This window comes from Rhineura floridana, chromosome 5 (assembly GCF_030035675.1).
Source record: "Rhineura floridana isolate rRhiFlo1 chromosome 5, rRhiFlo1.hap2, whole genome shotgun sequence".
Classification (NCBI taxonomy): Eukaryota; Metazoa; Chordata; class Lepidosauria; order Squamata; family Rhineuridae; genus Rhineura; species Rhineura floridana.
Genome location: NC_084484.1, coordinates 142,226,351 through 142,242,468, shown reverse-complemented (window position 1 = coordinate 142,242,468; position 16,118 = coordinate 142,226,351). Strand labels below are relative to the sequence as shown.

The 16,118-nt window shown below is 40.8% G+C and overlaps 1 protein-coding gene across 4 annotated transcripts in view; it reads right to left on the bottom strand.

The window, feature by feature from the left end:
- The window catches only part of BOC (BOC cell adhesion associated, oncogene regulated), a 93,698-nt gene that overhangs the window by 26,778 nt on the left and 50,802 nt on the right, over positions 1-16,118 (bottom strand). For all 4 annotated transcript variants that reach the window (XM_061628319.1, XM_061628316.1, XM_061628317.1 and 1 more), the window contains exon 4: positions 2,148-2,294. In XM_061628319.1, the coding sequence (XP_061484303.1) occupies positions 2,148-2,294 (147 nt within the window). The remainder of the gene's footprint in view (positions 1-2,147; positions 2,295-16,118) is intronic.

Sequence of the window (16,118 nt, the reverse complement as noted above, 5' to 3'; positions counted from 1 at the left end):
GGCTCGTGGGAGTTGTAGTTCAAAAAAGTAACTTTTCCAAGCTCTGGATTCACATGGTGGTGATGAAATGCCTTGTGCTACCATTTTACTACAGTAAATGTGTTATTACTAGTTAATATACATTTGCCATTTATGAAGGAGTCGGAGTCGGACAGTAGAAAAATAGAGGAGTCGAAGGTCTGGCGTACCGACTCCACAGCCCTGCTGGAGAGCATGCATATCCAGTTCAGGACTTCCACAAACTAGAATTTCAACCTCTTCAGGATGAAGGCAGCATTAATGCATATGAAGCACAGACACTGTGAAATCCATAATAAAAGGCTGCAAACTGTTTGTAGATTGATTTGTTGAGAAGGACGTCTACATAAAGCTGCACAGACTCTTTTCTATTCTGATTGGTAACTGGGATTTTATCATCACCGGGCTTAGGTTGTAACATTTTATGACTCCAAACTCTTCTTGAAATACCTGGAAGGTTGAATAAAAGTCATCTTCAACATTTCCTTCCTAGGATAGAAGCTCATTTAGTCCATGAGCCAGTTCCAGCATAACCTGACATAGGTCTTCAATAGTAACACTACTAATTCCTACAGGTGCATTCTGGTCACATGGTACAATGGGAGGCCTAAGTAGCTTTTTGTAGCAGCATGGTGGAAATAGAATATCCAGTGTGATACTGTTATACACAGCTAGTCCCATTAGAGCGCCAACCAATCAGAATTCAGCGTATCACAGTTGAAGCTGCTAAACAAATGAACATTATAAAATGAACATTATTTAGCAATAAGAGGAGGAGCAGGAGAAGATTCCAACCAAGATTGGCTTGAAGAGGAAATCAAACGGTGAGTGGTTGGAAGAATGGAATAAAAAGAATAAGGAAAAATCAGCTTTAGTTCTCATGGCAAATATATGATTTGGTATGATAATTAAAGTAAGGGATTCAGTGGAATCCTATGTTCATTTACTGAGAACTAAGTTCCACAGTGTCCAATAGGGCTTAGACCCTACAGTGTGTGTTTAGCAGACTTTTTAGCAGAGCACCACAGCAGGGATGAAGTTGTTACAATTTGTCCTGGATTTCAAGATGTTTCAGGAAAGCAGAGTATAGAAATGAGACTTAGAGATGGAATACTATAGTACATCTTAAATTAGATTGGCTTAATTATAAAGGATTTATCAACTGAATGCCATCTAGTTTTTCTGACTTGAAATCACTTCCATGCTGCTATCAGTGGATATCATGGACGACAGGCCAAAGCTCTGAGAAGAGCCCAATTCAAGTTACCACAATTGCATGGGACTGGACCAAGGGGAAGCACTTCAGAGGCCAGTGTAGTAATGTATGACTTGGGCCTCAGGGATAGCTAAAATGCAATAGAAAATGAAAGACTGCAACAAGGCCCTACACTTTCATGAACCTCTAAAGAGCAACAGGGATGAGTAAGAATTTACCTATCTGTAACCATAATACTTTTTCTTATTGTAGTATAGGATATCTGCAAGTCTGATACACTGTGCTTTTTTTTTTTTTTAAGCTGTTTATGGTCCTTCTGTGTGGAGTGCCAAGCTGTTCCCTTGCACCTGCCTGCAGCATGAGCTCTAAGTGCTTGACACTGATGGGGAAGGACGGCTCAGCCAAAGGGTGATGTTAGCAGTTTGGACATCCTTGGCTCCAAGCCTTTTATGCTTCAAATGAGATCACCCTCCCACTGCATGAAAAAGTGTTCTCTGGGCAAGAGAGAGCACCTTGGATTGAGGATGACTCAAGAAACAATCAAAACTCCTCCATCAGCTGCACCTAGTTCACTGATATCAATAGGATTTATTGTAGCAAGGCCACGGGCCAATGCATGCATGATTGGATTCACCCATCCTCCCCCAGTAGTCAGGTGTATCTTTCACAGGTGCCTCAAGAATGAAAGAAATGTGAAAGATAGTTATGAAATTGGTACTGGGTGAAAGATCAGGATGTGCAGCCAAGAAGGCCTATGCATACTATATGGACAGATACAGCACTTAAGAGAAATTATTGCATGAAAGACACAGGTAGAAGAAGTAGGAACAGTTTTTTTAAAATAACAACTAGAAGGTCAGAAGGCAGACACCAATTTCAGTTTGTCCTCCTTCCTCAGTCAGTCACAGCTCACCTCTGGAGACTTCCAGCCATTCTTGCTTCACACTGTAGCGAACCTGGGCCTTGGGATGGCTTTCAGGAAGATCACAGGCAATCACAGCTGTATTTCCTTCATCAACTTCTATCACATGCTGACCATCGTATTTGAAGTCTTTGAGATCTGTAAAGAGGGCAAAAAGAGGATCTGCTAAAGCTAAACTGCGTTGGGAGAAAACTTAAATCAGTGGACATTGTAAGTAATTTAAAAGGAATCACGGGGGCAAGGGGTGCTTAAGGACTTGTATTTATTACAAAATGAGGAAGATTATATTGTTTCCATTGGACAATCCCATTTACTGTTTAAAAATTTCAAGAACCAGAGTATATGTAGCTCTCTGGTGTATGACATTTTTTATGCTCAAAGTGCTTATTACATTTCCTAACCACCTGGTCCTAAACTTGGAAATAAAGACCAAACTACACCCTAGAAGTAAACACTGGGTTCCAAACTCTCTATTTCCTTTGCAATACTGTTGTGGAGTAGAGTGATCACTTGTAAGAAGCACTGGCAGATAAGAGGAGGGAGCATAATCCTTCCTCTCTCTGCCCCCCCACTCCGATTCACTCTTGCAACTTCTCCTGCCAATCACCAGTTTTAATAATTTTCTTGAGCTGAACTCCAAAACCATAAATGAGCCTAGATGGAAGAAAGATAGCTTGAGTGGGATATTTTCAGGATAGAAATTGTATCTAGAGGCGGGGTTACGCAACCCTCTCGTCTTCCAATCCTCCCTTTGCAAATGGCCTCCATATTCCCATTATTTTGACAACAGAACCACACATTTATGAATCCAACCCTTAGTTCACTTATATCCATCAGATTTACATACAAGTGTACTTAGGACTGCAGCCTTTGTGTCCCCAGGAGTCATTTGAGGAGTTATTTGAAGGCATGGTCCTATTTTTATGGTGTACAATGAATGTATAGATTTGCTGGGCAAAAGCTCTATGCCACTAAGCAAAAATTATAATGTCTCTTCCCTCTGGGTTGATTACTTTTTGTTAGTGGAAACAGACTGAAAACCCCAACTAATGTTTTAGTTGTCATGTTATTTCTTGTGATCATATAACTCCAAAATACCTATCACATTTCTTTGCAACGTAAGCTGCTCTCACCGTAAGGAATTCCTGACCACAACATAAAAGCAATCTGGATTTGAAGCCTTTTAGCACCAACACACACACACACCCTATCAATCAGCTTTCAAATAAAATAAAGTGTGATTAGCCTGAGTTCAGTGGTTTAGACGTGGACAACCAAGAAGGTGATCATATTATTAATTCCTAACTTCATTTTATTGTTGGGGCATTTAACGGCAACAGTCTTGAATGTCCCAGTTTTGAATCACAACACCTAATTCTATTACTTTGAATACATCCCACAGTTTTCAACTGAATTTACTTCCATGTAATCATATGTAGTCTTGTGGCTTTTGTCTCATGGTGGAATAATCACATTCCAAACAACTGACAGTAAATGGATACAGTAGGGCCTCACTCATATGGCAGGTTCCATTCCAGGCCCCTGCCGAAAAGCGAAAACCACCAGAAAGTGGGGCCCTACTGTATCCATTGACTGTCAGTTGTTTGGAATGTGATTATTCCACCATGAGACAAAAGCCACAAGACTACATATGATTACATGGAAGTAAATTCAGTTGAAAACTGTGGGATGTATTCAAAGTAATAGAATTAGGTGTTGTGATTCAAAACTGGGACATTCAAGACTGCTGTAGCGCGCGAACTCCCTGCCCTATAGCTGATCGCACGATCAGCTGTAGCACAGGAAGCTCCAGCCACCACGCTCCAGCTGACAGCGATCAGTTGGACTGCAAGAGCTCCCTGCGCTCCAGCTGATCAGCTGTAGCACGCGATCAGCTGTAGTGTGCGAGCTCCCTGCACTCCAGCTGACAGGGATCAGCTGTAGTGTGCGAGCTCCCTGCACTCCAGCTGACAGGGATCAGCTGTGGTGCGTGAGCTCCCCACGCGCCAGCTGAAGCTCCCCGCACTACAGCTGATCGCCCCGCTGGCGCCACCGTATTATCGGAACGCCGAAAAATGGGGCACCGACAAGAGGGGCCCTACTGTATTTCACTCATTGTATTAGGGCAGTCACTTTGGAACAGGGAGCTCCATGCTGTCAGGGTGATACTAGCCGTTCTGGGTCAGACAGAGAAAGACCTATATCCCATCCAGCCCCCCGCCCAGATTAAGGGTTTGGATTCTGCTCTACATTGCTACCATGGAAGCAATCTATGTTGCATACTGAGAGATTCCATAAAATTAGCCCAAACCTCAAACCCTTGGAGCAGATAAATTAATTCTGAAAACAAATGAAGATTTTTATGAAAATCAGTCTCAAAGTCTATTTCCAGAACTACAAGAAATAAGTCTAAATTTTCTATTGTTGTTTAAAACAGAAACCCATATGAACAGGGAACAGTTATTCAGCTTAACATTTTTGTAATTAAATTCTAATGGTTGACAGTAATTGTCGTAATGTTTTATTGTTGTGAACTTGCAGAAAAACAGAGAAATATTATGGATTTGCAAACATGCTTGCAAAATTAACATCAGAGAGCAAGAAAAAAAGGTTTCTTGTTGCGTGGTTAGACCAAGTGTTCTTTTTCTGCTAAACTAGTTTTCTGCACTAGTCCCAGAGCTCATGCTGTGTTCTTAGGAGCAAAACAGCCAACAGAGAGGTCCTTTAAAAGTGAGAATGAGTATACCAGATCAAGAAGGGTGGATCAAGTTTCACTGGAGAAGGAATTTGACATGACACCTGCCTTTGCTTGCCTGCCTGCCAGTACATTTGAGAAATCCATTAGGAGAGAATGTTTGCACAAGCTCTCACCACAACCAGCCAAAACACACACACACAAAGAAACACTTAGCCTTTCTTCTCTCCCTCCTCCTTGCTGTTGTCTCTATTACACTATGCTTCTTAAACATCTACACAAAATTTCCAAAATCAGATGGCCAAAATGGAAACTTCTAATGATGTTATCATATAATAACCTCTTATTTAATTGGTACTGCTCCAGGAAGCCCCTTCCCCTGTCCAGCAAAACAGTGATATAATGCCATCTTTACCAACGGCTTACAATATAAAGTCCCGTGGAACAATACATTAAAGACTGGACTGACCTACAAACAAGTGACCAGTGTTAGAACAGTGACTTCCATTGGTGACTCAGGATCTACCAGTGGGTCATGGGGGTTTGAGAGCAGCTTGCTAGTTTGTTAGCAGGCCCTGGGGACCCCTATAGCAGAAAGCTATTAAAGGGGACCCATTTTTGTGTATGGAATTACAGCTATTAAATGAGTCATAGAGCTCTGCCATTAAGCTACAGCCCTTCCCCAAATTCTCCAAGAACTCTGCCTTGAGCAAATGTTGATAAAATCACTATTTCAGGGTCTGAGTTCAGAAATTGCAGTAATTTTCTACGCCCATATGAAATCAAAGGGGGCAGGGAAGTGCTACCTCTACATGTCCGGGTCAGCCTTTCCAGAGGTTAAGAGAAGCAGCTGAGAAGATTTGACTCTCATTCTAGTTACAAGAGACCAAAACTTAAAACCCAAGGAAAAAATAAAGAGAAGCCTATCAAACAACCATATGTATTCTCATTCTCTTGTTGTGATGGTAATTCCCAGAGATAATTTGTTTTACTTCTTTTGTAATAGTTGTATGGGATTGTTGCATTCAGCAGCAGGGTTTGTGCGCACAACTTTAAGTGAGGAACTCTATGCACATTTATTTTAGGAATAAATGATTGGTTCTGGGTTGGGGGCTGTCAGAAGATAGCTGTAAATTTAGAATAAAGTGTGAGTTCAAGAATTTTGAGAAACAATATAGTGATCAGAAAATCTTCACATAACAGCCCTGTGTTTCCCCATGCCCTGCTCTCAAAAATGCTTGTTTGTTAGGGCCAACGGCTAAAAGACTCATTTACTTCAAGGTATTGGTTACACTGAAGGGAAAATTCCACAGGTGTAGATAGATTCTTCCCTCATTGCAGCATTGTACTAAGAAAAGCTGCACACACACCCTTACTATTGTTGTTGTTGTTATGTGCCTTCAGGTCAATTTCAACTTATGGCGACCCTATGAATCAGCGACCTCTAACAGCATCTGTTATAAACCACCCTGTTCTATACTAGTTCTTAATTTCCATCTCCAGCCCATTTTAAAAAAGAAAGAAATTCTGAAAACGAACAGGCCCCTCCAAAAATAATGCAGTTTAAAAATCATGTAGTTTTTCCTCATTTTTTCATAATCTGAAATTTTTGCTCACAAAGTTTGTGGTTTGGTGGCCCAGAATTCCTGACTCCTTTCATATGACCCGTACTAGTGAGCAGGTGTACTGTCTACACTTGGACTGGATCAATGCAAGTAGTCAGGCAGCTGAGACAGCAGCAACTAGAATAGCCTGTGAACTGAAAATTATGGCCAAGTCTCTATTGGCAGACTGGGAGAGTGGAAAATATGTTTTCTTTCTCTGGGATTTATACTAGCTCTCCAACAGCAAAAGACAGCTCTGGCTCCAAGGTTCTCCCACCCACGCTCATGGAAAAGTGACTTGAAATTTCTCAAACAGGCTAATTAAAGCAAGATTGCTTCAAAAACATTTTAAAATAAAAAACAGCTCCCTTGGCAGCATGGCAAAAAGCCTCCCCAAATGAAAAACGTATTAGCTGTCAGGAGAATATTTCTGTGCTAGTGCCTGGATTCAAGAAGGGAAGAGACTTAACAAAGACATAAAAATGATTTGCAGCAAACATTTTTAATACTTCAGGAATGTCTTAGCATCGTACAACAACAGCAGCAGCAACAAATAAAGGGGTGAACTTTGGAAAAGTGATTAATCCTTTAAAGGCAAGCTAGGAAAAGAGAGTCATATTTCTACTAAGTATTGCAGACAGAAGAAGGTTTATTCTTCACTGCCAAGGTATCTATGGCATATTCCATAACTCTTGGTGCAAAAACTGGAGAGAGAATGGTATTATTGTCCCTTTCCCTTTCTCATGGGATAAATATTAAGAGACACAGAAAATAGGAATGAGGGGTGGGAGAAGAGAAAGAACTGAAAAGCTGGCTGCTCACATTGCACATTTGTATGATTAACAAAATATAAACTAGAATCAGGAAAAATTAATGTGCATCCCGGTGGTCCACATTCATCACGGCTATATTTTAATCCCAGAGCCAAGGCAAGGGTTCCAAAATTACTGGCAAAGTATATGTATGCACAAAAGATGATCCAGAGCTTTACAAATAACAACACCAAAACCCTCTCAACCAATGAACAGAGAAAATACAGCCCAATACTTCTGCAAGCCAAGCCACCAGGGAACAACTTTCTTTGCAGATGGGACAAAAAATGTTTTCTGCTATTACAAGATTTGCATGTAGAAGGAAGAGGCAACCTAAAGAGTTCAGCTATATTAAGAATGAGTTTTTCAGGCCATGTTTTCACTTAGGTCACTTTATTTTCCCCAGGCCTTCAAATTCCCCATCAGGAAAAAGGAGAAAATTAATATCTGGACCATAGGAAGAGATTTGGCATCAATAAAGCACAAGGCTCATGAGAAGGTATCTCAGAATATGTTGCAAATAATTTAAAAAACCCAAGGTTTTTTTAAACAAAATACTTTATATTCCCTGTCTTATACTGTGAAGTGGTTCACTAATGTTTCTATTCAACAGAAAATGGAGGCCAAGATCATTGTGACTTACTAACAGTCACCAAGGACTATTTCTCAGATTAAACCTTTTCAAGACATGGATGCTCTCTCTCTTGAATTTACAGCATCCAAAAAACTATGAAAGTCATTTGATACTAACTGTACACATGGGTATTTGGGGGGGAAATCAATGAGCTCTGCAGCTAGTTCTTTAGTCCTGTTGTACACAGTTCTTAAGTCTAAAGATAAATATAGAGCACTTTTCATGTTAACGTTTTATCAGTTTTACAATACAGATGCAACTTGGTAGAATGTGTCTCTGTCTTAAAAAAGTAACCTGGAAAAAGCAACACAGTGTAACAGAGCTATTTCACACATTCAGCAGCTGTACTATGTGAAGTTTGCACTGCATGGACAACTTATTTCAACAGATGTACATCATAAATGCACATGGCAGCAACCAGAACCAATTGCAGCTCTCCATACATGTGCTGAAAAAAAATGTAGCCACCTCACTTGCTACAGGGTCTGCTGCTGGTATTAAATATACAGTATATTTGTTTCATCTGAAACAATCTCGGATCTAAATTTAATGCTCTATCCTCTTGGCCAAACTAGCTTTCAACTGTCTCTTATACAGTAATTGTATAAGCCTGGTTTGCACATCACATTAAACCATAGATTAAAAACCAACTATGGTTTAATGTGAACACATAGCAACATAAATCTTGCTTGTGCACTACGCTCCTCCCCTGCTCCAACTGCTGCCACACCATAGGAAAAACAAGCCAGAATTTGGCTTGTCATGATGTTTGAACAAACCATGAGTTGTAAATGAAGAACAAACCTTGATTACTATTCATAGTTTCTTTGGAGAGAAACAAAACACAAGCGCAGGTTGAGATGTTACAACAGCAGCAGGAGAAGAGTGAGAACTTTCTAGCAGCATGCACTAGCAACTGCACATTCACATTAAACCATGGTTTGTTTTTATCTATGGTTTAATGTGACATGCAAACCAGGGCACTGTGAATCATAGTGACAGCTAAACATATTTAGGAAAAAGTGTATGACAGAATCTAGCTTTCACCATGCATATAATTAAAAGATAAAGAACCCTAGATCTTTATTGCCTACAATCCCCTGAACCATTGCTTGCACAGTTTGATTTCAAACTGCACAAGCAGAAGAAAATATTTCACCTGATGTCATGGTGATACCAAGTGACTGAAAAGTGGGCAACCCTGCCCACCTGTCAAAATGGTCCACGAGGGGTGGAGAAGATCAGGTCCTCACCCACCCATCGCATCCATCTCAACTAGATGAAACTGCTTGCAATTACTACTGCACATTGGCAAGAGGAATTACATGTCAACTTCGGCATGTTGTTTTGTTTTGTTATACAAAAGAGAGAAAAAGACCTAGAACCGTATTCAACTGAATAATTGCACTACGACAAGGATTATGACTAGCGCAATTGGACTTCCCCTCCTCCTCCCCCCATGGCTGCCCATTTGCTACCTGGCCAAGTTCCAGGTTCTAGTTTTGGTGTACAAAGCCCTATACAGCTTGGGACCAGCATACCTGAAAGACCATCTTATCCCTTATATACCCAGTCGATCAGTGCGCTCTGTAGGCGAGGGCCTCCTGCAGATACCACCTTATCAGGAGGTCCGTTCTGCACAACATAGGAAACGGACCTTTAGTGTGGCAACACGTACCCTGTGGAATTCCCTACCCTTAAATATTAGACAGGCGCCCATCTCTGTTATCTTTTCGGCGCCTATTGAAGACCTTCCTTGTTCAACAAGGCTTTTAAATTGAGACCTTATCCCATTCTGCTTCTGTGCTGGAATTGCTTTTTAATATGCTTTTCAACCGTTTTTTAAAAAAACAATATGTTTTTAAACTTTTTTTTAATCTTTAAAAAAAATGTTTTCCAAGCTTTTAAAAAATGTTTTTAAAGTTGTTTTGTTTTGATGTATTTTAATGTCTGTTTTTATGATGTTTTAAAGTGTTTTTACTGCTTTTGTTTGCTGCCCTGGGCTCCTGCTGGGAGGAAGGGCGGGATATAAATCAAATAATAAATGTGTGCTTCATGCCAGCCCCACATCTGTTCTGGAGAATTGGGGGAACCCCAAAACAGATTTAGGGAGCGCAAAGGGGAAGGAGGGGGGGAACTTTCCAGTCCACAAAGAGAAATCTTTGCACTGATGGAACCAGTGACTTATCGCTACAGTGAATATAACCCCTAGAATCTTATTATTGTCTCTGGAGTAAAACAGAGCACTTAAAAGAAAACCTGCCGGTTTTTGCACTGATGGTGCAAAGAAGTTGAAATCAGTTTTCTATAAGAAGCTGAGGAGTTCTTAAACTGAAGTGTAAAGTTAGTGTTGTCAGTTTGCCATCAGTTCTAGATAACATATTGCTGTAAAATGGCACTGCTCTTAATATAGCTAGTTGGTATTCATCTTGCCAAAATTTGGTGATTTTTGCAAATTCCTTTTAAAATTGTCCCCAATTCACAAAGGACTCAAATTCTATGATGGAAAGTACTACGTAGAAGAAAATATACTAGACAGAAAGAAATGCTCCTGGGGGAAAATAAATTTAAAAATAATTAAAATTACCAGGTCTCCAAATATATTATTACATCAAGCGCAGCAAAAACTCACTGTGGAAAGATGCAAGATCAGGAAATGAAAATGAATAAAAGCCTCTTCTAATGCAAAACAGAATTATGAGATATTTTGTTGGTAATCCCCATCTAAGCAACAGGAGCATAGAATGGTGGACCACTTTGCCTGCCTTCCATTAAACTTTGGCTAAGTTGCTGACTCACTTCACATAGGATGTAAGCAAATCTCAGGCTGAAATGGCTACAATAATGTGGAACAGGAAGTATCTCAAAGAAGTGGAACTTCCTATTGCAGATGTTTAAACTGACTGTTGTTTTGATTAAACAGTACTTGCGCAAACATGCTGGTTCTACAAATCCATACAGGCTAGCAGCAGTCAGCACAGATTGGTGCCCTGAACATGAGGACTGTGGGTAGGACTTGATACACCCACAAAACATCATGATTGGAAGTGTTCATGGTTCCATTATCTGCACCTTCCTCACATACCTAAAACACATCCTTCTTCTGTTCTCAGCTGTGCCAACAAGTATCTCAAGTGTACTTTATATGTATACATGCATTCTCTCCCTCTCTCCTTCTTATACACCCGTACCCCTATACCCAAAAAAGCTGCATATACACCACACCATACTTCTTTCATACATAATTCCCTACCTTGCATATACATTTCTCCCATCTTGCCTTCCAAGCTTGCATATCACACATTTCATTTATCACCTCACCTATATTACATTACATAAATCCAGGAACACTCCTATGTTTTCATTTCATGGGCTCCTGCTGGGAGGAAGGGCGGGATATAAATCAATCAAACAAACAAACAAACAAATAAATTTCCTTCTCCCCCTCACTGTACCTCTACCCTGGAAGTTCTCAGAGGATGAAAATGGCTTTTCAACATGGAGCCAACAGCTGTATCAAGGGACTTATCAGATTAGAGGCTCTGACAGAGGCAAAATGAAAAATGAGATGTTTTGCTGTTGAGAAGACAGCTGCAAATACCCCCAGATCCCCAAAGATGTCTCTGAGCAGGGGTCATTGCCCACTGGCACTTCACAAAAAGCTGACACCCAGGTGTTTAGCTCTAGCTGAAGACTGCTTTGATAACTTAATTTTCAGAATAGAACATTCAAATGAATTAGTTTTATGCAATCTAACATGATTAATAAATTAGTAATACAATTGGAGAGCATCTCTCACAAAATTGTAGATTTTTAGAACATACTGAAGACAAATTTGTTCATATAATAGTCCATTCTACTCTTTGAATTACACATGCACAATGTGAATTAGATCACTTTCAGTCAGCTATTCTTGCTTATGCTAAACTGCCCCTCTGTAAATATGTTAGCAAATATATCAATTACATATTTACTGAATTCCACAATTTTACTATCTTTTTCTTCCCTCAACTTGCCATGGTTTCAGTCTTGAGAAGTGTCAGCTGATAAGAAATATTCTAAACAGGATTCTCCCATTCTAGTTAGCTGGAAACAGCAAAACATCCATCTTAGGAGGTACATCACATTGAAAATACTGTGTAAATCAGAGAAAATCCTGTAATTTTGCTCCAATTCTTTCATTTCAATTTTTGGCCAAATGAGAAAAATGTTAGGGTAAATAGCGCTGAATGCAACAAATGTAGGCAGTCTCACACAGAGACAGACTAGTGATTAATGTTAGTTGAAGAATTCCTACTTCCTGACTACTGGAAATCCCTTCTAAATCCCTTCCTTATTTTAAACATTTAGCAAAAATCATACTTGTGCAGAGGTGGTCAGATCAATCCATTTCCAATCCAGATCACTTTCCCAAATCTGTTATGACCCATTTCAACTTATTTTGTGAAATTTTAAAGAAGAAAAATGTACTAAAATTCACAGTTCAATACATTACTATATTTATAGTGATAAGGTGGTCTGAGGTCTGCCTTTTAAGTCCTTTATAAAAACAGGTTTAACATTTGTGCCAGGACCACATTCAAAATGGGTCTACAAAAGTGACAAGACATAATGATGTGCAGCCCCTTCCTGGGACAGACGGTTGTCCCCACAGGTGCCATATTAATCGGAGATTCAGATCAGGTCCATTCATTTTGGAATATGAAGCAAATGAGTTCCTCAAGCATCCCTATCCTAATAGGCAGGTTTCCCCGCAGCCATCAGGGCCAGAAACATGTAGTATTTATCAGAGAATGCCAGTTCACATGCAACCTTTTCCTTCATGGATAATATAACGGCAACAAAGAAAATGTGTACATTGTCATGTATGAAGATGGCATAAATATTTATTTTGTTGTAATTAAATATGGTTGGAAGCAGTTGCACACATCAGCTAGCTAATATATGGAATTGCAACTCTATTGTTGCTTTAACATTCTCTTCTCTTTCCGCATTTTCTTCCCTCTCTCAAGAGCTATATAACAATAGCTAATTTATCTCTACTTTTTTGTTGTTGTTTAACTGATCTGCTACAGGAATAAACTGCTAGTCTCAACTAGTTCTCTAAAGTAGCCTGAGCAGGGACCAGCTCAAGCTAGTCAATCAGCATCTCTGCACTAAATGCAGGCATATCCCAAGGCTAAAGTTCAGCTGCCAACATGTCAAAAAAATTGGCAGGGATAATCCCTTTCAGACTTGGTGCCTTTGGGTAACAGGAAGTGTGATGTGTATACTTTATAAGAAATCTTAATAGTCATCGAAGAGACAGGGATATATTCTCTAACATACCTTCCAAGAACCTGAACATGGGGGGGGGGGCAGAGATCCTAATAAAATGTCATTTTGAATTCTCTAAGGGTTCTTGCCAAGTTTCCTTTCAGATCCATCCTTGTTGAACAGCTAAGGATGTCTGCCCACATTTCCTTTTTCTTCTTATATATTCCTCAGCTTCTCTCTTCCCGCCATGGGTCCTGATGCCTGCTCTGAATGCCCTTCCACTTTTTGCATTTAAAGAAAGAAGGGGCTTTGCTTCTTTCCAAGCTAAATCCCAAAAGATTCCTCAAATGCGTGGAAACCTCTCCACCATGCACTAAAGCACAGTTTTATGGCATCCTCAGGGGATGTACTGCACTCCTTACCTATTTTCACATCCAGATGTATACTTTACCTTTCTAACAGTTTCCAAGGCAGCTTACAATAAATCAAGCCCTTGTTGTTCTGGCCAGTGGCAGACACCAGAGTGTCCTACCCCACTGCAATCCCAGGTCACCTGGCAGACTTCTTTCCAGCAAAGGTGGTGGTGGTGGGAGACACAGCAGGTTTCCTGCAGCTAATTGTTCTCTGGCTGATGGCTGGGGCTAGGCTGATCCTCCCTTTGCCATGGTGTCAACTTACATGGAGACTATGGAACTGCCTGGTGTAAGAGGCTAGTGTCTTTCCCCACATTACTTAGGTCTCAATTACTCCAGTGGTCTTCCCCTACAGAATGAATATGGGAAGTTGCCTTATACCAAGTCAGATAATTGGTCCATCTATCTCAAAACTGTCCATGGTCACTGGCTCCACATGTCTCCTGGAACTACTACTGCCCACCACTGGCTTGTGGTGATGTCTGAACCTAGACTCATGGTTTGTTTCCTCCAAACAAACCACAAGCAGTAAACTAACCTTGGTCACTGTTTATGGTTTGTTTGAAGAGAAGCAAATCACAAGTCTGGATTCAGATGTCATGACAGGCCAGATTCTGTTTCCTGGTGGTGTGGCATCAGCATCAGGGGAAGACCATACACTTTTCATTAGTGTGCATGAGCACATGCACATTCACATTAAACCATAGTTTGTTTTTAATGATGGTTTATTATGACATGTAAACAAGACTGGAAAAGCTTTAAGTTTTACAGTAAGGTTGTGTGAAAGTTTCACCTATATCTCTATTTTCAAATGTGAAATGACTTGGTACAAAATTCTGTAAGATTCCAATGCACACATGGAGCTCTATGAGAACAGGTATTACTCCCTCTTCTGTGTACATTGGAACCATTTGATCAGGACATCTGAGATCATCTTCTTGGTTTCTACTTTTCTCTGGGCATCACTATTATCACATTCTGTAAAATGAGTTACATTCTTAGCGTAGCTATTACAAATTGAGTCTAGGAAAATATATTCTGGGTCTCTAAAATCATATTTTTTCTTTTCTATTTTCACAATCCAACATGTTTATTATTAGCAAACACCCTTTATTGTGCTAAAAGATATCAACCTCATTTAGTTTTTAATGTTTTTAATTGTTGTAACCTGCCCAGAGAGCTTCTGCTATGGGGCGGTATACAAAAGCAATCAATCAATCAATCAATCAATCAATGAAGTCTTTGTCTTCTCGTTGCCACACACCCTCTGCAGGGGTAAAGGACCTATTAGAATGGTCCACCCCGTTTTATGAAAATTTGAATAAAAATTATTGTTAAAAAAAAAAAAATAGAATGGTCCGCCCCAGGCACCTGATGGATCCAGATGGATTCCTGACTGCGCTGGAGGAATTGGAACCTGCTGAAGGTCGCCCGGTCGGAACCCTGGTGATGGAGTGGAATGAGGGAATCACCAGGGCATTAGACCGGGTGGCTCCGAAACGTCCTCTCCCCCTGAACAGAACTCAGACAGCACCGTGGTACACACCCCAGTTGCGAAGTCTGAGACAGGAGGTGAGACGACTAGAACGCCGGTGGCAGAAATCCCGCTCTGAAGATGTTCGGACACAGGTTAGAGCAGCAATAGCTGCCTACCAGGTGGCAATAAAGGCAACAAAGAAGGATTTCTTTGCTGCCTCTATTGCATCCGCAGAGTGCTGTCCCAGGAAGCTGTTCCAAGTGGTCCGAAGCCTGGTCGGTCCAGTTGCTCAGGAACCCTTGGAGCATTCTAAGGCTTCCTGTGACAAATTGGCAAGGCACTTTGCTGATAAAATCGAACACCTGAAGAACTCGATTCCGTACGCTGTGGATGCAGTAGAAGATCCAGAGTTGACCAGCTGCAATCCGGTTCAGTGGGATCGGTTCCGGCCTCTTCCTTCTGAGGATGTGGACAAGGTACTTTCAACGGTGAAGCCTACCACCTGTCTGACTGATCCTTGCCCATCATGGTTCCTTATGAATTGCAAGGAGAAATTGGGCGAAGGGATCAGGGCGGTGGTAAATGCATCCTTGAAAGAGGGTGTACTGCCACCAGCCCTCAAGGAGGCAATTATAAAACCCATTTTGAAAAAACCCTCCTTGGATCCCCAAGTCTTGAACAACTTTCGCCCCATTTCGAATTTGCCATTTTTGGGCAAGATCATTGAGCGAGTGGTGGCTAGCCAGTTGTCAGCACACTTGGATGAGACGGATTATTTGGATCCATACCAATCGGGTTTCAGGACTGGACATGGTACTGAAACAGCCTTGGTCGCTCTGGTAGATGATATGAGGAGGGCATTAGACAGGGGAGAATTCACCTTTCTTGTCCTCCTGGATCTCTCAGCGGCTTTTGATACCGTCGACCACGGTATCCTGTTAGATCGCCTGGAAGGATTGGGAATAGGAGGCACTGTTTTACAGTGGTTCCATTCCTTACTCTCTGACAGGCATCAACAGGTAGCATTGGGGGATGAGGTTTCAGACCCTTGGCCCCTCACTTGTGGAGTGC